This window comes from Xenopus laevis, chromosome 8L (assembly GCF_017654675.1).
Source record: "Xenopus laevis strain J_2021 chromosome 8L, Xenopus_laevis_v10.1, whole genome shotgun sequence".
Lineage (NCBI taxonomy): Eukaryota > Metazoa > Chordata > Amphibia > Anura > Pipidae > Xenopus > Xenopus laevis.
Window position 1 is genome coordinate 96,754,167 of NC_054385.1, and position 22,804 is coordinate 96,776,970.

Here is a 22,804-nt window from a genome sequence, read left to right on the forward strand (position 1 = left end):
GACTATGAGGCCAAAAGCAACAAGAATATTCACATTTGTTCTCATTGTTCATTGTGGCATTGCAGTAGTACATGTTGTGTGTATACTAGGAATGCACAAAATCTACTATTTGGGATTCGGCTGAATCCCTGAATCCTTCATGAAATTCCTTGTTTTGTGACAAAAGTTACATGATTTCCCTTCCTGTCCATAACTGGCATATGCAAATTAGGATTTCGATTCAGTTCGGCCAGACACGAGGATTTTGTGCATCCCTAGTGTATACATTTTTATGCATAAATCAGATAGGCATGAAATGTAATTTGCCTATGTGTATTTTGTATATTCTCTTCACCAAACACATACAAGTATACGTTAAATAGCTATTTTAATGCCATGACCTTACCGGTGGGTTGAGTAGAAAACTGTGCTTCAGTGTCTCCCCAGCAGTTATTTTTGCAACATCAATGAACACTTTATAGAGCAGATCGTTTTGAGAAACAGCATCTTCATCATAAAGGGTCAACTCCAACACATTCTAACCAAAAATACAAAGATGCACAAGTAACAATCTGATAACCAAGGGATATTTAAAAAAAATGTTAAAGGATATATATATATATATATATATATATATATATATATATATATATATATATATATATATATATATATATATATATATATATAGTATCCGCACTCCAATCAAGCAATCTCAGGGGTGCACAGCCAATTCTCAATCATATAATCAAAATTTGGAATAAAGCATTAGTGAAACAAGTGTCTTTTTATTTTACACACATCACAGTGCTCCAATGTTTCGGTCTATGTCATATGCCATATACCACCCCCCCCCCCCGAAGAGGGGGGACAGGTCCAAAATGCTTCTCCAGAGAGAATGTTTCTAGATAAAAAAACTCAATACTATGGCGCCCAATGGTCTTAATGAACAGTTGTCCCTTACATGCTTCCTTAACCAGAGATGATGTTTGTATTTAATACGATTTTGCCATGTTTTGCATTTTTTGTTTTATAGGATATTAAGACTGTTACATAATACTTAATTTGGAGCTGTTTTTGCAACACAGGGATGATTGGATATAGATGTGTAACCATGTTTCTTTAATATTGGTAAAAGTGGACACAAATGCGCAACTTTGTTGCAAATTCACAATGAATGAAATGAACAGCACTTAGTATTGTGAAAGCCTGTTCCTATGTCTATGTGTGATGTGTGTTGGTGATTTCATTTCTTGTTTGGAGATAGGGGAGGGGATAAAACCTCGCTTTTAATTACATGGTGTATCTTGAGAACATACATAAATATATAAATAAATTTCCCCATGGCACATGCACCTAAGAGTAACATTACTATAAAAGCAGGGTGTGAGAGAAATTATAAGATATCATACAACATACATGTTTTACTTTTGTAATTACAAAAATGGGAATGTGAGGAAGATATCTTTACTTTGTTTTACTCTTCAAGCTACGTGTTTGTCCACATTTTTAATTTCGATATCATTTTTATGAAAGAAAGGAGTGAGGAGATTGGTGCAGGTATGGGTTGGATTAGGACCAATCAGGTTGATGGGTTTGGTAATTATGATAAAGTCTACGATCACAAGGGAGCTTTTGTGGGGCTAAATAATGTAGACAGCCTCTACCCATGATTTCAGATAAAAGTAGGGCAAATATCCTAAGATCAAGGCTGTCCAAATGGAGAGTGGCCCTCCAGGATCTAAGTAATGCTCTTTGTATAACACCATTGTTTTATAACCAGCTCTACCGATCTTCTGTTTATAACTTAAAGGGGTGGTTCACTTTTAAGGTAACTTTTAGTATGTTATAGAATGGTCATTTCTAAGCAACTCTTTAATTGGTTTTGATTATTTATTTTATATAATTATTTTCCTTTTTCTTCTAACTCTTTGCAGCTTTCAAATGTCGCTGACCCCTTCTAAAAAACAAATGCTCTGTAAGGCTACAAATGTATTGTTATTCCTAATTTTTATTACTCTTCTTTCTATTCAGGCCCTCTTCTATTCATGTTCCAGTCTATTATTGTGGTTGCTAGGGTAATTTGAACCCTAGCAACCATATTGCTGAAATTGCAAACTGAAGAGCTGCTGAATTAAAAGCTAAATAACTCAAAAACGACAAATAATAAAAAATGAAAACCATTTGCAAATTGTCCCAAAATATCACTCTCTATATCATACTGAAAGTTATTTCATATGTGTTTAAATAGAGCTCTGTTCTACACAATTTAAAGGGGGTTTCCAAATTGACATCTTATACCAGTGAATGCGACCTTGTATTTTTGAATTAGTGGGTATATTCCTGGGATTAGCACATTGCAATTAATTGTAAATGTGTATCCAAAAAACAATAGAGAACCCTTGGACTTCAAAATGCACATATCATTATTCTTGTGCCAACACTTCACATGCTCCTGTGCTGCTTTTGCCTGGTTTACCTTCATGTTAGCAGAGATCTTAAACTGAAAAGTTTCATTCCACACAGGGTCACTTGTATCTGCTGCAGTTGTTGTTTTCAACAACTTGTTTGTTGATGAGGGAAGCCAAAGAGACACATAACAATCGGCATTGCTCACTGTATGAAACAAAAGGAAAACCCAATATGTTCAATAATTTAACTGTCAAGAAACTGCAGAAAAGTCATTCACCTGAATTGTATAGCAAACAGTATGTAATGTAAAACAGCCAGTAGCCTAGCTAGTACAGGTATGGGACCTGTTATCCAGAATGCTTGGGACCTGGGGTTTTCTGGAAAATGGATCTAGAAAATCTAGTCTACTAGAAAATCATGAAAACTTTAAATAAACCCAATAGGCTGGTTTTGCTTCCAATAAGGATTAATTATATCTTAGTTTGGGTCCAAGGTACTGTTTTATTATTACAAAGAAAAAGGAAATTATTTTTAAAAATTTGGAATATTTTTTATAATAGAGTCTATGGGAGATGGCCTTTCCATAATTCAGAGCTTTCTGGATAACGGGTTTCCAGATAACGGATCCCATACCTGTACCTGCAGACATTCTAGAAGGCAAAACTGGCCAACAACACTCTCCTATCAACTATAAAGAGATACTGACACCAGAAATTAAAACTTTTGTTACATCATAACATTGTCTTTATATGCTGTTCATAATTTTCTCAAAAAAAATATTTGCCCCATACTTTTACAGGGGGCTGCCATATTTGTGCAGCAGTAGCATGTTAGAATCAAAAACTCTGACAGGTTGAGAATAGGGTCAGGTTGGTAAAACAGTCAGGCTTAGGAACATCAAGTAACAATTACTTGCAAAACAGCCCTATCAGTGAAAAAAATTACCTATAGGGAACATTTAATGTACATTCATATTTTGAAGAGTAGATTTACTGTCAGTTCTGTATAGTAAGTTTCAGAACTGATCCATCAAGATTTTCTGACATGAGACATAAATATGTGTAATAATGTAATTATTACAATATTAAAAATATACATTTTAAACATTGTAATACAAGGTCACATTGTGCTTTAAAGTAGGCTCACAAAACTACTTAATAACAATACATTTTGGGGCACATTTACTTAGCTCGAGTGAAGGAATAGAATAAAAAATACTTTGAATTTCGAAGTATTGTTTTGGCTAGTTCGACCTTCGACTACGAATCGAACTAAAAATCGTTCGACTATTCGACCATTAGATAGTCGTAGTACTGTCTCTTTAAAAAAAAAAAAAAAAACTTCGACCCCCTACTTCGCCACCTAAAACCTACCGAGCATTTCAATATGCTCGAATATCGAGGGTTAATTAACCCTCGATATTCAACCCTAAGTAAATGTGCCCCTAAATGTAAGAAAAAAATTTATATTTTACATATGCATCAACATGTCCATGGAAATGGAGAGCAGAAGAATACTTACTCCAGTCTGCCCATGGGATGTTCCGGGCTCGTATAACTTTGACAAATAACAAACTGAGAGGACTTTCCTCCTATAAAAACAAATACAAGTTTATAAGAAATAAAACTTCAAAGCATGACCACAGAGGAGGATATAAATGTTTCATATAACCAGATAGTTGACAAAATACATCAGTATAGAGGGAACACACTGTTTTAAATATAAAATTCTGCACACTACATTTGTTTCCAAGAAGCACTTTATATGCATGCATGGAGAATCATATTTAGGTTTACTAACTACAAAGTACTGACTATTTATTTTTAGCAAACAACAGAGGCCTATCATACTTATGGCAGGGATTCCCAGAATCAGAACCAGTGTCCCAAAAGACAAAGGAAAATGATATTATACCTTTCAACTGAACATCTCATTAACAGTTAAAGGGGCAGTATACCCCTATGTTCGACGTGAGTACAAGTCATAGGGTTTGTGCTGAACATACTTTTGCCTATTGTTTTAATAACAAAAAGTATATGGTTGATGCAATTTCTTGAGCTAAACAATGCAAACAGCAAAACAGAAGCAACTCCATGTTTGGTCTTTGCAAGGCAGTGCACAGATAATCCCCCTCCATAATGGAATCCTGCTAACAAATCAGTCACAGCAAAGGTAGAGGTGATCTAATTATCTACCTTGAAAGGACCAAACATGGAGTAGCTTCAGTTTGCCAATTTGCCCTGTTTGGCTCAGGAAATAACTCATTTTTTCTGATTAAAACAAAGCAAAACTATGTTCAGCACAAGCCCTGTTCATTGCTGGTGCACCAACGACCGAAAAAATGCCTGGGTGCTGGTTATAACCAAATATACAGAAAAAGAAACCGCACTCATAGGACTTTGATGAAAAAAGTTCTTGAATTTATTACAACGTTTCGGCTTGAGCCGTCTTCAGGAAGTGACTAGGAGTCTAGGAGCAAGAACTTTTTTCACCAAAGTCCTATGAGTGCTATATAAATATAAAAAAAAAAAAAAAAATATATATATATATATATATATATATATATATATATATATATATATATATATATATATATCGCTTGTTACCAGCACTCACCTCTCCTTTGTGGCATCAGCTGGGTGCAATTATAATATAACAAAATGAGAGCACTCACAGCAAGAATCAATTTAAAGCAGTGCTTGCAGCAAACCACTATATTTGCTTTAATTTGACTCTAGCTGTGAATGCTCTCATTTTGTTATATTATGTTATATATATAATATAACAAGATATATAGATTTCGGATTCCTGGCCAGCTATAGGTCATTCAGGCTCTCATTTTGGTATTATACATGCCTTATAAGCTGCTGACTCTGAAGTGGAGTGGGCAAATTGAAAGCTAACATTGGCTTGCAAGCAAGAACCACTGATCGGGACAGCTGGTATAATGACCCAATTTTTTGCCAGGTGTCCAAATGACTGAATTAGCCCAATTTAACCCACATGGTGGTGAAATTGAGGTTAAATTATGTAGTTTGGTAGCTTGCCAAGCGGATCATGTTGTGTATGGCTAGCAACAGTATGTATACAAATGCACTTTTCATATAAATGATATACAAACAAATATTAACTCTCACATTCATCACTGATTGTACCAGTGTGAATTTAAACTATAAAATATATATTATATATATATAGAATTCTGCTGGAGCAGCACTATTAACTGATTCATTTTGAAAAAAAAATGTTTTTCCCATGACAGTATCCCTTTAAAGTCACATGTGAACATACTTGTATGAAACTGTCTTGGAACTACATCTCAAGAACATGCTGGTTTTAAATATATAATAGTAATTGATTTTTGAGAAATAGGGACCCCCAATATATTCCTACATTGGACTCACCACTGCTTGATGTGTTTCAACTGAATATGAGACTTGGAATATCATTTTTAAAAAAAGTTGCTGAATGCAATTCTAGGTTAAATAACCTATAACCACATTTTACTAAATATTTACAGAAAATAATTAGTGGTGGGTTATACCTCTATACCTTATTCAGTGTATATTTCATCAGTGTACAGTGATGCGTGATTTGTTAAAACATTATGCATAATTCTAAATATTATAGAACAAAAATGTGTACGTTAAGACTTTAAAATTACATCATTTAAGGGGCAGATTTACATAGGGTCGAATATCGAGGGTTAATTAACCCTCGATATTCGACTGCCTAATGTAAATCCTTCGACTTCGAATATCGAAGTTGAAGGATTTACCGCAAATAGTTTGATCGAACGATTAAATCCTTTGAATCGTTCGATTCGAAGGATTTTAATCCATCGATCGAACAATTTTTCTTCGACCAAAAAATTGATAGAAAGCCTATGGGGCCCTTCCCCATAGGCTAACATGGCACCTCGGTAGGTGGCGAAGTAGGTGGTCGAAGTTTTTTTTAAAGAGACAGTACTTTCGACTATGGAATGATTGAATAGTCGAACGATTTTTAGTTCGAATCGTTCGATTCGAAGGACGAAGTAGCCAATTCGATGGTCGAATTGCCAAAAAAATCATTCCAAATTCGAAGTTTTTTATTTTCTATTCCTTCACTCGAGCTAAGTAAATGGGCCCCTTACTGTTATGTTATGTTTAATTGTGGGCACCTTTTGTGCCCCTCCAGAGCTTGGCTGTCAATGTATTTAGGTCTGTTATCTGTGGCACAGGGAGATTCAGGGACTTTCAACATCCAACCTTTTGCCTGAGGTCACAGGCAACCTTTTAAAATCATATAAACATGCTAGTTTGGATCTGTCCTAGGTTTTTCAGAACTACAATTCCATAATCCACTGTTGGCAGCTGGCATATGTCTGTTTGTTTTCATAATTATTTTTACTTTATAGTACCAATACCAATACAATTTACCAATAGTACAGAGCTCTGTAGAAAAACTTATACCAATACAATGTATGCCTGTCCCCCAATCTGGTCACAATTTATGACCTTAAAGTTGCCACAAACCCAAGCTTGAGTTTAGTAGACTGCAGGTGCCATGATAAAGACTGCAAAACTGCAATATTGGCCCAATTGCACATATCTGGAGCCAGTCTTGCCTTGTTTAATGTAAGCATGGACTTCTAGTTGAATGAGTTTGTTTTGTGTTATTTTTAAATAACAAACAAAATTTTTAGGGTTTTTTCAGACAATTATGCAGGGGTGCCCTTTGAAATTAAACAAACGTGTTTTGACTAACAGGAAGTTGAGTCACCTTGCTCCCCGTGTCACAGCAATAATTGGCCTTAATTTAGCTATAACAACATGGAATGACTCGCATGGGGAGGTCTGATGGAGAGAGATGCATGATGGGGTAATAAGGGAAGGCTGTTGTGGAACACATACCTGATAATTAATTTAATTTAAAACTAAAGAACCAGGAAACATGTGGTTTAGAAATGATGAAATAGTCTGCTTTTATATTTTTCTAACAGGCTGACTTGTTCTGAAAGTAACTACAGTATCATTTTGTAAAGGGTTTATATTAAGCTGTATAATTACTCACTAGCATTTAGGCACCAACTCATAATGAATGACACAAAGCCACATTTTTATGTAGATACCCAAATTAAAATCTTGGGGGTTTGGTGATTTGTGTGTTTAAAGTGTGTTTTATGAAAATTTCTGCACTGCTCCAACCTTTTTTTCAAGATTCCTTCTCTATGGCTGTCCATGATATTAAGGAGGTACTTGCATTTATATATGCACAGAACTTGGCCAACTTGCAACTTTGTATGTTAGACAAACAGAAAATTGCTATTACATCTTATGAGTGTTGTGTGTTCAGCAGCACATATGGATCTGCTGCTGCCCGAGTCAGTAGTCCTGATGCTAAATCACCATCATCGTTTACCTCTAGTGCAATAAACTATACAAGTTTGGGGGGCAAGTTCACTTGTGTTTAGATCTTCCAATTAAAACAATTAAATTCAGCTTTTACAGCCTGGTAAAGTGTCATCTGAGGCAAAGTTCTTACCTCATGGAAGAAGCAACACGGAATGGTGTGAAAATAAATAGAAGTGCTTAAAAAGGAGTTTCAGTGTTGAATGAAGGTTTAATATGTTGTTGACAGCTTTACCCTAAGACTACATGAAAATTATCCCTTTTCTTGGGTGTTCACTATTCCATTAAAGTGTAATAAACCTGAATATTAATTTCCTTAAAAATGAATAGTATGACGATGACACTGATGTTTCGTAGATGTTATTGTATTATACTCTATTCTCTTATATTAGAGCTATTCACAATGTTGTAGTTTGTCATTCAAAACACTAAGGGGCAGATTTATCGAATATCGAGGGTTAATTAATCATTCGATTCGAAGGATTTTAATCCATCGATCGAACGATTTTTCTTCAACCTAAAAATTGTTAGAAAGCCTATGGGGACCTTCCCCATAGGCTAATATTGCACTTCGGTAGGTTTTAGGTGGCGAAGTAGGGGGGTCAAAGTTTTTCTTAAAGAGACAGTACTTCGACTATCGAATGGTCGAATAGTCGAACGATTATTAGTATAAATCGTTCGATTCAAAGTCGAAGGTCGAAGTAGCCAAAAAAAACATTCGAAATTCAAAGTTTTTTTTATTCTATTCCTTCACTCGAGCAAAGTAAATGGGGCCCTAAAAGTAAAGGAATTCTATTCTTTGTAATTCTATTATTTTCTAGCTTTTAAATTAGTGTGTATGATTTTACAACCAAACAATTAGCTCTAGTCTATGCATTTTATTTGGGCAACTAGTGTCACAGGCCTTAGCACAAATACTTTTACTAGAAAGACAATTTGAAGAGACAAGAAATACAACTAATCCACACACACAAGTGACTTGTCTTTGTAGTATCAGTAACTAAAGAAACAATACAAGATTTATAATAGTTATTTTACCATTTTAACAGTTTTAGGTTGGGTGAGAATCAATGAAATTGTACCAGCTCCTTTAAACACAGTAAAAAGCAAAATCTTAGGAATACCCCCCCCCCCGAGCACAAGAAAATAATAGATTTACCTGGTAGGGGCCAGTAGATTTGCTACTGGCCATCTTTGTGATATCTCCTGAATGCAGACCACGTCTATTAATGTAAATATATCCCAAGAATGAAGCTTCAGACTTTAACTGGCTGAGGTTAATGGCAGGTGTATATATCACATTTTTATACCACTCCCATTCATATATTACATACACTCATCAGGAAACGCCTTCTACATCTTCTAGATTTAAGATACAGCAAATTACTAATGGGAGGAATCTTTACTAAGCCAAGTCACTATGGCATTTTTAGGGAAATGGCCTGGTTAGATCTAATCCCTACTTAATAAAGCATACCTCTATATTGAGTCCTTGGGATACAAATATACTTACTAAATGGGTCCGTCTGGGGCAACTCTTCTCACTCTGATTACATAATGTATCAAGCTAACAGGTGTTAGTCTGTAGCTATACTACATATCACATATCCATACTTACACCTACATTATTATTGTAATCCTCTCCTTTTTCATTTTACATAGGCATCAAAATTCAGAGACCCACTACAGAACCCAATCTGCCTTCACAATTACAGTACAGGCTCCCAGACTGTGGGATCAGCCGAATGGGGCATTTAGAATGAAAGTTTAGGTATTTTGCTGAACATTTGGCTATTGGCTGTTATGGATACTACTAGAACAATAGAAGTGTGACCATTATGACAATATTTTCCTCAGCATCTGGGTAGAACTGGACTCAATGTTTAGAATTCTCCTTACTCCAGATTACAAGGATTTGGGGGGGGGGGCAAAATGTTATGCCTACATTTATATTTATTTTATTATGTTATGAATTGACTTATTTTAAACAAGTTAGTTAGTTGATCATTATTTATTTTATATGGTTACTGAATACTTAGGGGCAGATTTATCAAAATGTACAGAAAAACTTTCATACAATAAAAAATATGATTCTAAAAATCCCATAAGATTGAATAGAAGGTTTGATAAATCTGCCCTTAGTATTCATATTCTGTCTGCTCTGAGCCTGCAGCTCAAAATGCTATATGGTTGTTGGAGTCACTGACCCCCAGCAACCCAAAAACAGATCGCCTTGTTGCTTTGCCTCTTTCTGACTATAGAACTATTATAATTATGCAGCACTATAATAGTTTGCATAGCTCAAACGTTGACTAAATAGTAATTAGCTATGTAAATTAAGCAAGAGATCTAACTATTGGAGGCACGAGGAGAGCTGCTATGAGCCATAGGTCTGTCATCACTGTACATTCAGCAGGAAACCTCAGGTTAAAATAATAGCACGTTTGGTGGAACCAGTCACGGGGATGATGTGCTGAGTACAGTTCAAACCAATGACACAGCACCCTGGCATGCATTAAATTGTAGACTTAAATTATAAACAGCAGAAGAAACGTCAACTCCTCATCTGTAAGAGTGCATTCCAATTTCTGTGCCAAACAATTTCTACACTTTAAGACGTGGTGTAACATAAAACAGAATTATAAATGTCCACTTTGATCCACTAGGAATGAATACTAAACCTGTGTAGTTTCGATTTAGTATTAACATGTATATTAACAGTGGATAAAAGTGTGGTACTATCCAAGACACACAAAATATGCTTCCTTCCATTTAATGAGAACAGTTAGTAATTTGGTCAGTCCCCATTTAAAAGAAAACAAAGTCACAGTGCCAAAGTTTTAATGAATGTAAAAAAAGGTCATTTTATTGGCTCATTATAGACTTTAAAACAGGGCAAAGTTTCGGGCCACACAGGGCCCTTTATAAAGCCTTGATTTTTTGGATTCATTAGAATGGTTAGTGTGCTACAGCGATTTTGGATTTCATGTTTGATTGTTCTGACCCTGAGCAGGGGGGTCTTAAATGCTGTGTAGCACCAGACAACCGAAAAGGTTGACAGAGTAACAGGTGAGCACTCTAATACTGTATGACAGTGCCAAAGTTTGTGAACCTCCTATAATGCAGGGAAAACAGGCACATTATGATCAAATACATTCATATTACTGAAGCTCCAAAAATCTATTATAAGCACTTAAACTTTACATCTATATGGCCAATTTTGCTGTACCATATAACATTTTATACAAACTGGAATTATAGTACTTGATTTTAATAATTTACATTTTCAGATGTTAAGTAACAGATTTACTGGGCATACAAATGTTAGGCATTGGAAAGAACTGCAGTGCTGGTTTGGCTATAATCTGCATTGTTTAATTTATATATGTTGTTGAGGTTAATAGAACTGGAAACCAAAAAGAAATGGGAAATGGCTCTGATAAAATATAAATTTATAATAAATGTATCATTGTAGACGAGGTTGAAAAAAAAGCCACATCCATCAAGTTCAACCCTTTGAAGTGAAACTTGCCTAACTGCAAGTCGATTAAAAGGAAGACAAAAAAAACCATCTAATCTCTCAAATTTGCCTGAAAGGGGAAATAAATTCCTCCCACGTCTCCACAAAGGGAAACTGGATCAGTCACTGAATGAACGGTGTATTAGATTTAGTTTTCCCCAACTTCACTACAATGTCACAGTCTTTGCTCATTTGATTAGCTGAACTCATGTTTGCTGGAAGAACCTACTGCTGAATAAAGCATGAGAGAGTTTATTGTATGCTTCCGTTGTATATTTATATATAATGATTAAATCCCCCAGTCATCACCCCCATCCCATTTTCCAAAGTGCCTCTATCTATGAACCCGCTACAAGAATGCAGAATTGTGCAGCAGTAACAGTGCTGTCTGCAGGAGCATTTAAAGACAAGATATCCTCTGCACTCACCCATTATCAGTGTATAAAAGCATTTTGTACATTTAGTTGCTAAAACATGCCCCCCCCCTCTCTTTAGGGTAAGGGCACACGAGCAGATTCGGGGAGATTAGTATCATGGCCAATACATCAAAGTAAGCCATCTGAAATATATTTTAATATATGGACACGGAATCCCTGTTTTGTTTAAAGGGGAGGGCATTTTTTAGTAGTTTGCAGAGGATCTCTTGTGTTTGTCTGTATGAATTCTGTGGTCACAGCCTCATTCCAGCTACCTAATGGTTTAAATGTTAGTGGTGAGCACCACTTTCCTTTTTTTGCTATAGGCCTGCAGGAGGATGCGCACATGGATCTAATTCCAGACCTAGCTTTAACTCTGCATGCTCCTGCAGGCTCTGTGTCATCGAACTCACAGAAGAGGATCCAAAGAGGCAGAAAATGAAGCCTGTGAACTCTGCTGCACAACTCTCCATTTTTAAGGCAGGCTCACAAATAGAGATTTTTTTGAGTGTAATAGACTCTTTAGGGAGGGAAAGGGGAGGGGGCAATGGAGGCCAGTTGTTGGGGGATGGGATTTGGGTGGAAGGGTTGAGTTTAAGCACCTCTTCTCCAGTATCAATAACGTTATTACACTGGCATAATAAAATGGTAACCCCCCCAACCAAAAAGACTTACAGTCCTGCAATTGGCAGGTTGATCTCCATTAGGCACAGGACCCTTGTTTATAATAATTTGGTTAAGCTCCTGCTTCAGCCATTGACAACTTGTTTGAGTCAAAAGCGCCTTTATACAGTTTGTCCTTTAACTCAGACTCCTCTATTGCATACATTGAGGAAAAGAAATGATTAAGCACATTTGCCATTTCAGGGTTAATTATAACCAAAATATCTTAATTTTTAATGGAGCCACACTCTCAACTGCCTATTACTATACAGGCATGGGATCCATTATCCAGAAACCGGTTATCCAAAAAGCTTGATATTACGTTTAGGTCATCTCCCATAGACTCCATTTTAATCAACTAATTCAACTCCTTTTTCTCTTAATAAAAAACACATTGATCTCAACTAGGATATAATCAATCCTTATTGGAGTTAAAACAACCATATTGGGTTTATTTAATGTTTCAATGATTTTTTAGCAGGCATAAGGTATGGAGATCTAAATTACAGAAACCCGAGCATTCTGGATAACGGGTCCGATACCTGTGGGATAAGTCTTTGCTTGGGATGCAATAAGTTCTGTGTTTTCTTTCTTGCCTTCCTGATTGCTGCTATACAACACTTAAACATTTATAAGTCCTAAAAGAAGCATCTGCCCCTTCTGACTTGTAATTCATAATTGCTTTCTACTTCATTCCTATTAGCTTCTTTACTTTTGAATTAAACAACATATGGGGTGAGGGTGGTCCTTAGCACTTCTACATTTCTTCCTTAAGGGAATACACGGAGAACGGCAATGATTTAATATAGTTTTAAATGGAAAACATTATTACCCAGTTTCTCTACTACTTGTTCATTTGGACGATTGTATGTAATTGTTCTTGGTTGTTAGCTATCACTGTATACAATATTGGCCTTTTTCTGGCTGGGTTCTCATTCTGTCACATGAAGTTGTCATGCAGACCGTTTATAAACGTGTTTTCCATTAACTGTGCTGACAGTATTATTTCTCCAATCAATAACCTCCCCTCCCCATCAATAAGACTTGCCCCAACATTGCAACTCTTCCTTATTATAAAAGGATCTGAGCTTCTTCTTTGTCACTTACTGTACATGAGGGGATCTGTAGTATACTCAGGGTCGGACTGGGCTGTCAGGACACCAGGAAAAAACCCATTGGGACCAAGGGCTTGCGAAGGGGTGTTGCTGCTGGGGCGGGGGCCAGGAGGGGTGAAGTAATGGAGGGGGAATGGGGGTAAATAATGGAGAAATTCGATTGGGTCTCCCCCTACCCTTCAGTAAATGTGTACCAGTGTTTCATACATTGCACACATTGGCACATGTGAATATCACATGAATGATTCCTGATTAGTTAGTTTAACAGGTTAGGTAATTAAAGTTAAAAAAAATATGCCCAATTCAAAGTAGAAAGATAATGAAAGGTGAAAGGTGACAGATGAATGTTTTTCGTGGCTGAGTAATTACACAACAATGTAGAATGTTCTGCAAGTCTCCACATCATATTGTCCACACTAAAATGCACTGAGCTAAATTACTGTGTGTCACTACTACTACACTACCATTTACAACCCTAACTCCTACACTATCTTAACTTTACAACACCTTACAAATGTGAGATGGTGGGAATTCGAATTGGCCATGATAGGAGCACTAAGTATGATGGAACACCAGTCGGCTCATCACTTAACCTGTTTTAGCAGGCTGGAAGAGTATTTTTTGTTATTAATAACCAAAAATTAACATCTCATTAAGCTTTTAGAAATGAATATGAAGACAGGTATTTGAAACTTAAGGTACAGAAATTTGCTTCTATAAACCATGCAGAGGCAATAAAAGGTTCTATGCTTCCAATATAGATATAGGAGGAAAATGAGAAGTCCAAGGATGTACAAAGGAGAGAAGAAGGAGGCTATCCATCCTTCTTCTTTAGAGCTATACCCCCACCCAATTCTACTACCCATGATGCCACACACTACTTTTCTCCTCACACAAGATCAATAAGTCGATCAGTATCATAAATGAAGCCTGACTCAATGTCTCTGTTTAACATGTAAAATCAATAAAAAAAATAATAATACTGAACACAAGAGAGAGATGTAAAATCAAGTCAAAAGACTCTTGCAAACCCCCAGTTGAGTTGTTTAGCGGCCACAGAAGTCACTGTCCGCATGCCACAGCATAGCATCATTTGCATTGGAGAATTACCAAAAGGAAACATCTGCAAATGGAGTCATTTGTCTTAAATATTCAAACCAAATATTTGTAGCCAATAGTGTACTGCAGGCAAAGTGCGTAGGAACAAATAAATTAAAAATTTAACTATTCAAGAACAAAACCACAAGTGATACATTTTGAGTAAAAAAATACTTTCTCAACCTTTAAGGAGGGGTTTTGTGGCAACCAATGGCACAAGAAGCATTGAGCTGTTGAAAGGAAAAATTAATTCCTCTTGATATTGATAAATTCTAAATGCTAAGTTCTGCAGTTAATGAAGAAACGAAAGTAGTAAATGTGAATATTTAAGTAAAACAATGATCAGAAACTTACGCATGTGTCGGCAATTGCGTTCATGTGAGAAACAAAGATGAAGGTTTTGGAAAGTCCTTCAGATCTAGAAGATTTAATTCTGTAAGGAAATCTCAGGTATGCAGTGTATTCAAGGAGACCTAAGAATATTGATGGAGCTCTGCAAATAAACACACAATGACAAATTTACTTCTTTCCTTTTCCACACTGTAAAAAAATGATGCATCTGTCAAACAACCTTCCCTCACAAACCTATATTATTTTTGGAATTCAATACTGACTCACAAAGGTAAGGACACACGTAGCATTTCTTTGGTGGCATTTTTCAGTTAGCAGAGTAAGGGTCAATATATCCTCATGCTTTATTATGAACGGAAACCTCTTCTCACCACTACGAACAAGCATTTTTCAGTCCATATGTACATTTGCACAATTAAGTAGTCAGTGATTAAGCAACTTCTTAAATTCTGCACCTGTACACAATCCATCTCCAAGTCATTTGAATGGGGTGAATAACCCTAATGATAGGCCTATTTCACTCCTCCTCTGCCCCCATTCAGTGCACAGGCTTGATTTTTAATCCCTACATCCTGATGAAGTGTCCTCATTTTATACTGGATTGTACCACATTCACGCCAGAATTAAGATGGCCTTGTGTTCAGCATTATTGACCAGTTGAAAGATTACTAACCATTTTTTTTTAGCAGACTTGGAATAGCTGCCTAAATTTTTACCAACCATTCTTCCTGTGTTTTAGCAAGATGCCTTATGATGAAAAGCAGCCCCAACACACAGCATTTGAAAATTGTCATTGCAATGAAAAATAGTAAGTAAAGTGATTTCCAGGTTTATTACAGGTGTCCTGAAATTTAAACCATAACAGCAGTGGAGAAGATTGCCCATCCTTAGTCTAGGTCTACCTAAGGGTATATAAATTATAGCCTAAAGCATGATACCACCCATGTTAAGAAGTGTAAATTCCCTGCTCAAAAAGGGTATGATGTGGTAGCAAGAAGAAATCATCTACAGGAGCAGAACTTGGCTGCCGAGGATCCCTTCATAGGTCACAGTCAGATTCCAGCTTCCAGGAAGCTCTGCTCTTTTTGCCATTGCTGAAGGAGCACCAACTGAACCTAACATCTCATACTGGCTCATGGAAGTATGCTCCTGGTAGCAGTTTACTCTACCTCTGTCCAAATTTGTGTTTAAGGAAGACAATAATATTTGCTTCGCAAGTCTAAAAACAAGCAATTCAGTGGCAATAACTGCAATGAAAATTCCTTTTAATTTAGATGCATCATTATGTGTCTCCCTTACCCCTATTCAGGGGCCATTTTTATTTGTCATAAATTGACTTAATTTGAGGCATAGAAAACATTGTTTTCCATCAATCAATATATCCATCAATATATCATCATTGAAATGTTGGCAGATGAGGTTTAATGTTGATAACGGCCTTCCAACAGGAGGACCTGTGGCTGTAACCTTTCCTGGAATATTATAATGCAGAAAAAAATAAAAACCTTTTGGGAGCTCCACAGACTTTCTGTATGACAAAATAATTTTACATTATCTGAACCCATGCACAAAGTATGTAGAATAATCAAATAAAGTATGTATCTCTAAAACAGATGGAAAAAGAGAGAACAAAAGGTTTTTTTTTAATTAACACCAATGCTCCATGCTCCCATGAGCACCGTAACCTCTTTTTCCACTATGTGCCACTATATGTTTTTCCACTATGTGCCACTATATGTTTTTCCACTATGTGCTCTTCATATTTCTCTTCATTAGCAGGTAAATTATCATCAAGTCGAAACACAAATGAAATCGATTATTTTAATAAAACTAAATTAATGAAACAGCTAAGAAACCTGTTACAAACAAAAAAGCAAAACAAAATGACACCCAGACTGATTTTAAAACTGGTGAGATTGTTATACTTTAAACATTTCATATTAAAAAATATATTATTTTCTGTTTAATTTAAAAAAAAACAAGGATTAACTTTCCTAGTCAAAATTACACTATTGATTCATTATTAAAAAACTGTTCATAAAATGTATTGTTTTCTTGCAGAAGCCAGAAATACATGGGCATGACCACATGAGGTTATTCAAGGAGAGAAGCTGAGCAATCCTGTTCTACCACTCTATTCAATACACAACCTACAAATGGAGCACATATTCTAACACTTTTAAACTAACCCTTTTGCTGTGCAACGTGCTACATTCAAGTATTCTCCATCTGTACTTGTGTAATTACAAATACATTCTGAATATATTTTCAAAAATTAGTAGTTTTACAGTCGGCTACTTTTAGAATTAACCTGCATAAGGTGCTTATTAAAGAAACTCTGGATTTTTTGCCATGAATCTTTCTGTGCCCTAGCATGCTCTCTCGGATGTCCACCCCATAACATTGGAATACCCAGGAGTTTGTGATTAGATGCCTGACACAAAGGGAAGTAAGGAGGTTCCAATAGGTGTCCAGCTCCAGGATAAGTGTGGGATTCCACATCCTTTCCATGTGCTCTGAGGCGCAACACAATCTGTTCACTATATGCAGAACTAGGCCAATTCATGTCATCTGATCCAGAAAGGAAGAGAAATGCAGCGTTAGATTTTTCTGCTGGAATAAGACAGGATTCGTTTGCCGGGTCTTTGGGATCATCCATGGCTTCTGAGAAGTCTAACACTCCTGATTCAGTGAACTTTATTTTCTCTGGGTTGAACCCTAGGCCCGGAAGAGTAAAACCTTCACACTGTAATGAGGTAAAGGAATTAGCACTACAACCAGAGACACTAACAACCGCCTTGATGCCAGTAAGAAATGTTGCCATAGAAACTGCCAAATCCGCGCCCTTTGAGATGCCAATAACCCCAACTTCTTGATTGTTAACCTGAAAAACCATATGAAAGAAAAATATGTATTATTTCCTGCTGTTCTTAATTTCCCTATTTACAAATTGTTCTTTGAGATTTTTTTTCGCACCAGTTGGCTAAATTCCAGTATGTAGTATGATGCAACTGATAGATGTTTAGAAGGGGAATAAGCTTACTTGACCCTATTAGTTATGACTCTATACTTTATATAAAGAAATAAACTTGGACGTAACAGCTAGGCAGGCTGGACCCATTGTATAAACCACTAAATCATAATCTGCCATACACAGAGTTAGATGGTCAACTAGCTTGGACTGAAATGATCAGGTTGGCCAATCATCTTGGAATTTGGATGCCTGTGTAAGTAGCTCTGATTGTCATAATCATTTCCTTATCTGCTGTGTGTACGCTGTATAAGCAGCTCCATTTCAATGTCTGAGTCACACAGCTAGATGAAAGAGATAAGATTCCTGGGCTGAGGAGTTAATTCAGTTTATGCAAATAAATACCTGTGGAAGACTTCTTAGAAACTGCAATGCTTCCTTGAAATAGCTCAGGTGAAGTCCGCCTATGTCTTTGGGAAGATCGTCATAGTCAAAATAGGCGAGTGCCAATGTCAGAAACCCCCGACTGGCTAGAAGGCTGGCCCTGTGTTCCATCAGTCCACCACCTGTACCGTACAAATCAATGATGGCAGGAAAAGGGCCCGATCCTGCACAGGAGAGAACACATTAACAATGCTAAACAAAGCTCCTTAGCAACATCATTTTAGAACTGATGCTGAAACACAACACATCAGTAACCGCAATCACATCAAACGATGGGTACCTGCTCCTGTTCAAAAAAAGAAAAACATTCTAACAGCAGCTTAAAGGGATTCTGTCATGAAAGAGCCAGCACTTTAGGATGGAACTGCTTTCTGGAAGGTTGTTGTTTCTCCTACTCAATGTAATTGAATGTGTCGCAGTGGGACCTGGATTTCACTATTGAGTGCTGTTCTTATATCTACCAGGGAGCTGTTATCTTGTGTTAGAGAGCTGCTATCTAGTTACCTTCCTATTGTTCTGTTGTTAGGCTGCTGTGGGGGAGGGAGCGGGTGATATCACTCTAAAGTGCAGTACAGCAGTAAAGAGTGACTGAAGTTTATCAGAGCATATCGTGACTGGGGGCAGCTGGGAAACTGACAATATGTATTGCCCATGTCAGATTTCAAAATTAAATATAAAAAAAACCTGTTTGCTCTTTTGAGAAATGGATTTCAGTGCAGAATTGTGCTGGAGCAGCACTATTAACGGATGCTTTTTGAAAGAAAGCAACCTTTTTTTCCCATGACAGTATCCCTTTAATTGAACTCCACCACTCTTGTATGGGATAATATAGAGATGAATTCATCTTGTCCACAACCCCAAATCACAATACAAAACCCCAATGCACAGCCATTAGAATGCAACCAACTGTATACGGAAGTGGCATTCTGCAGCATTTGCATATGCCTTCTTTTTTTTCATTTTGTGACTTGCCCTAGTTACCAGGCAACAATGTGATGGGATATATTTTCTGTTGATCTGTTGTAATGAACAATTGTGGATCATGGGTGTGTAACAGTGAACGCTGCTGCATATTGAAGAGGGGCAGAATAAGATAGATGTAGATAGATAGTTGCAGAGTGCTTCTTCATGGTGCATCTATATGTGCAGTTATCACCAATGCATTTTTTGCTTTAAATGAATCTAAACTCCATATTTAACAATGCCACAACATACCTTCTGATTTGATGGCATTTGCAATGAAAAGAGCAGCTGCCAACCAAACATAACTGCAAGACCCATAGCCTGTAGGGACACCACCTGCCTGTATTTCACTTGATGCCATTGTTAATAAAGGGGTTGCTCACCTTTGAGTTAACGGTTAGTATGATGTAGAGAGTGATATTTGGAGACAATTTGCTATCGCTTTTCATTTTTTATGATTTGTGGTTTTTAAGTTATTTAGTTTGTAATTTCAGCAGTCTGGTTGATAGGGTCCAACTTATCCGATTTGAATAAGAGACTGGAAAATGAATAGGAGAGGCCTGAATAAAAAGAGGAGTAATAACAAATGTGTAGCTTTACAGGGCATTTGTTTTTAGATGGAGTCAGTGACCCCCATTTCAAAGCTGGAGAGAATCAGGAGAAGACAGCAAAGAATTAAAAAAAACTACAAAAAATAAAACAATAAAGACCAATTGAAAGGTTCTATAACATACTATGAGTTAACGTAAAGGTTCACCTTCCAAAAACTTTTATTTCAGTTGAGTTGTTTTCAGATAGTTCAAAAGAAATAAAAATAACGTTTTTCAATTACTTTCCATTTTTGCATGTATTTTTTCCAAAATTGAAATTTTAAGTTGAATGTCCCTATCTCTGGTGTTGTCTGGCAGCTCAGTAATTCAGGTGCAGATTCTGAACTGTTACAATTTTGCTGCATTAAGTTGATTCATTTATCAGCAGCATCTCTGGAGTATTAGCAACTATTGTATCAATTCTAACAGCTGCCTTTAGGGTAGTGACACATGCTAAGATTCAGGGAGATTTAGTCACCTGGCGACAAATCGCATCTTATTTGGGAGACTAATCACCCCAAACTGCCTTCCCACCAGCTACAATGAAAATCGCCAGCAGGACAGCACTCGGAATGCTTCATTTTCCTTAGGGCAGGGGCACAAAGGCAGATTCGGGGAGATTTAGTCGGCTGGCGACTAATCGCCTCTTCTCCGGGGCGACAATCTCCCCGAACTGCCTTCTGACTGCTAAAATTAAAAATCGCCTGTGCCAATGCACTTGCGGCACTTAGATTTCCAAAGTCGCTCGAAGTTTCCCCATGAGGCAACTTCGGAAATCGAAGAGCCGCGAGTGCCATTGCGCTGGCGTTTTCTCATTATAGCAGGTCGGAAGGCAGTTCTGGGAGATTGTCGCCCTGCAGAAGAGGCGATTAGTCGCCAGGCGACTAAATCTCCCCGAATCTGCCCGTGTGCCCCTGCCCTTAGTCACCCGAAGTTGCCTCATGAGGAAACTTCGGAAAACGAATCGCTCTGAGTACCATCCCACCTGTGATTTACATTCTAGCCGGCGGGAAGGCAGTTCAGGGAGATTACTTGCCTGAAGAAGAGGCGATTTGCTGATGGGCAACTAATCTCCTGAAATAGCAGCGTGCGTCTCTGCCCTATTGTTACTCGGGGATTCCGCTCAGCAGGGACCAAGATAGGAAATGTATTAGTTTTTCAATTTAGAACAGTTTTGCAAAGTCGGTGACGCCCCACCAGAGTTGCTTCAGAAATACATAAGGTGAAAAATGAATCACCAATAAACTGAAAAACTGTCACAAAATGACTTTATTTCAGTCTGAAAACAACTGAACTGAAAATAGTTTTGGAAGGTGAAGCAAGATATAAATATAGGAGCCTACCCCCAGCTCCATGAGAAAGCCCAGCAAAGAGTTAGAGACAGAGGAGTGTTTGTGGGCTGAAGTCTGACATGAGATCTGGGCTACACAGCAGAATACAGTTACATGTGCAACCTCTAACGAGCACCCCTGATAAAGCTGGAACTTTGCAGTGATATCCGGAGCACTAACCGGGCGGCAGGAAGAGGCTTCCCCGGACCTTGCCCTCCCGCACGGGGATCCGGCTCACTCCTGCCCCGAGGAATCCCCTCTCCTGGGAGACGGTGGACAGTAGCGGCCCCAGCGGTTCATGGTCCCGATAGAGAGACAGCTCGAGCCGTATTGGGCTTTGCACGTCCTTCCGCACAAACCTCCTGAATGGGCTCCGGGGCTGCAGGGACCACAGGGGACCCTCCGGCTCTACCCCAGTGAAACTGCCGCCCGCCAGAGCCGGGGACCGTGACAGAGTCAACTCCCCGCTGTTTCCTGCCCGGTACCGGCCAAATGAGGTGAAGGTCTCCCCGGCTTCATCTGTAACAAGTGCCTGGAGGGTGACCTGCTGCCCGGGACTCAGGCCGGACACGCTCATCCTTAGGGGCTCGTCAAACAGACAGCGCGCGGGGGAGACGTGCAACGAGACGGACATTGCCCGGGTGAGGAGGAGGCTGTGACTGGCTGTAGCAGTGTAACAACTAGACCTAAAGGCAGCGACAGCCGCAGGCCAACTACTCACGCGAACCATGACCTTCAGCCCCAACATAACGCCACGACCTCCGCAGCACCGCCACCTTTATCTACAGAAACAAAGCACGCAGCGGGGATACGTGTATTACTGCGCATTATATGGGATTATTTGTCACGCAACTATAAACTATCCCTCTCACCCCAAGCACCCTCCTTACACTTCTACCAGTCTAACAACACAAGCTACCAACATTTATACAGGATTTCCTGAGGCACAAAATGTCACCCTGACTTTGCCATGTACCACAGACACGCTACGTTACCCCTCTTGTGGATCCATGCGCATATTCTACTTATGTTTATGTGGCCTTGTTTCCAATAAAGATGGCCATACGCCTGCAGGTTTTACCTTTTATAACCCATGAGCGATCAGTCCCTATCTTTCTTACTAACCATTCAGATTAAATAAAGTAGTAAACGAACAAATCATACGATATTCTGCCTGTGACAGCAAACGTACCAAAGTTATGTCCAACATAAGGTGGCCACACACACAGGGAGATCTGTTTATTTGGCGATTTTGCAAAACGAGCGTAATTCTTCCCAATATGTCCACATTGAGTTGAGCGATATCAAGCTGATCCGATCGTGGGCCCTAGGGCCCAACAATTGGACCAGAATGGAGGACATACAGGCGGTCGGATCGAAGGGCCACATCAACGAAAAGATGCGGCCGCAATCTGACAGGATTTTTTACCCTGCCCGACTTGCAGCCAGATATCGATCGTGGGCGCTCATCAGATGGCCCCACACAAGGGCCAATAAACTGCTGACTTAGTCTGTCGGCATCTTTTATCGGCCCGTGTATGGGGGGGGGGCATATATT

The 22,804-nt window shown here is 38.1% G+C and overlaps 2 protein-coding genes across 2 annotated transcripts in view; both read right to left on the reverse strand.

The window, feature by feature from the left end:
* LOC108699173 (cytosolic phospholipase A2 delta) overlaps positions 1-9,080 on the reverse strand; it is a 43,463-nt gene extending 34,383 nt beyond the window's left edge. The window contains exons 1-4 of the mRNA XM_041573254.1: positions 8,944-9,080; positions 3,913-3,982; positions 2,459-2,595; positions 386-517 (exon numbers count right to left, since the gene is read on the reverse strand). Of these exons, the coding sequence (XP_041429188.1) occupies positions 386-517; positions 2,459-2,595; positions 3,913-3,982; positions 8,944-8,976 (372 nt within the window). The 5' untranslated portion in view covers positions 8,977-9,080. The remainder of the gene's footprint in view (positions 1-385; positions 518-2,458; positions 2,596-3,912; positions 3,983-8,943) is intronic.
* A 7,674-nt stretch (positions 9,081-16,754) lies between these two features.
* On the reverse strand, positions 16,755-22,626 carry LOC108699174 (acyl-coenzyme A thioesterase 1). The gene is made up of 3 exons (XM_018231038.2): positions 21,427-22,626; positions 18,324-18,526; positions 16,755-17,831 (listed from the first exon to the last, which is right to left on the reverse strand). The coding sequence occupies exons 1-3, from the start codon at positions 21,992-21,994 to the stop codon at positions 17,232-17,234; spliced, it is 1,371 nt and encodes a 456-aa protein (XP_018086527.1). The 5' UTR covers positions 21,995-22,626; the 3' UTR covers positions 16,755-17,231.
* Between the last annotated feature and the right edge of the window lie 178 nt (positions 22,627-22,804).

Excerpts from the sequence above, each read along its gene's own strand:
- LOC108699174 (XM_018231038.2), bottom strand. The coding sequence starts at position 21,994 with ATGTTGGGGCTGAAGGTCATGGTTCGCGTGAGTAGTTGGCCTGCGGCT. Across the intron at positions 18,527-21,426 it reads AAGCCTCTTCCTGCCGCCCG|GATCGGGCCCTTTTCCTGCC; the intron begins GTTAGTGCTCCG and ends TCTCCTGTGCAG. Across the intron at positions 17,832-18,323 it reads TTCTAAGAAGTCTTCCACAG|GTTAACAATCAAGAAGTTGG; the intron begins GTATTTATTTGC and ends ATGGTTTTTCAG.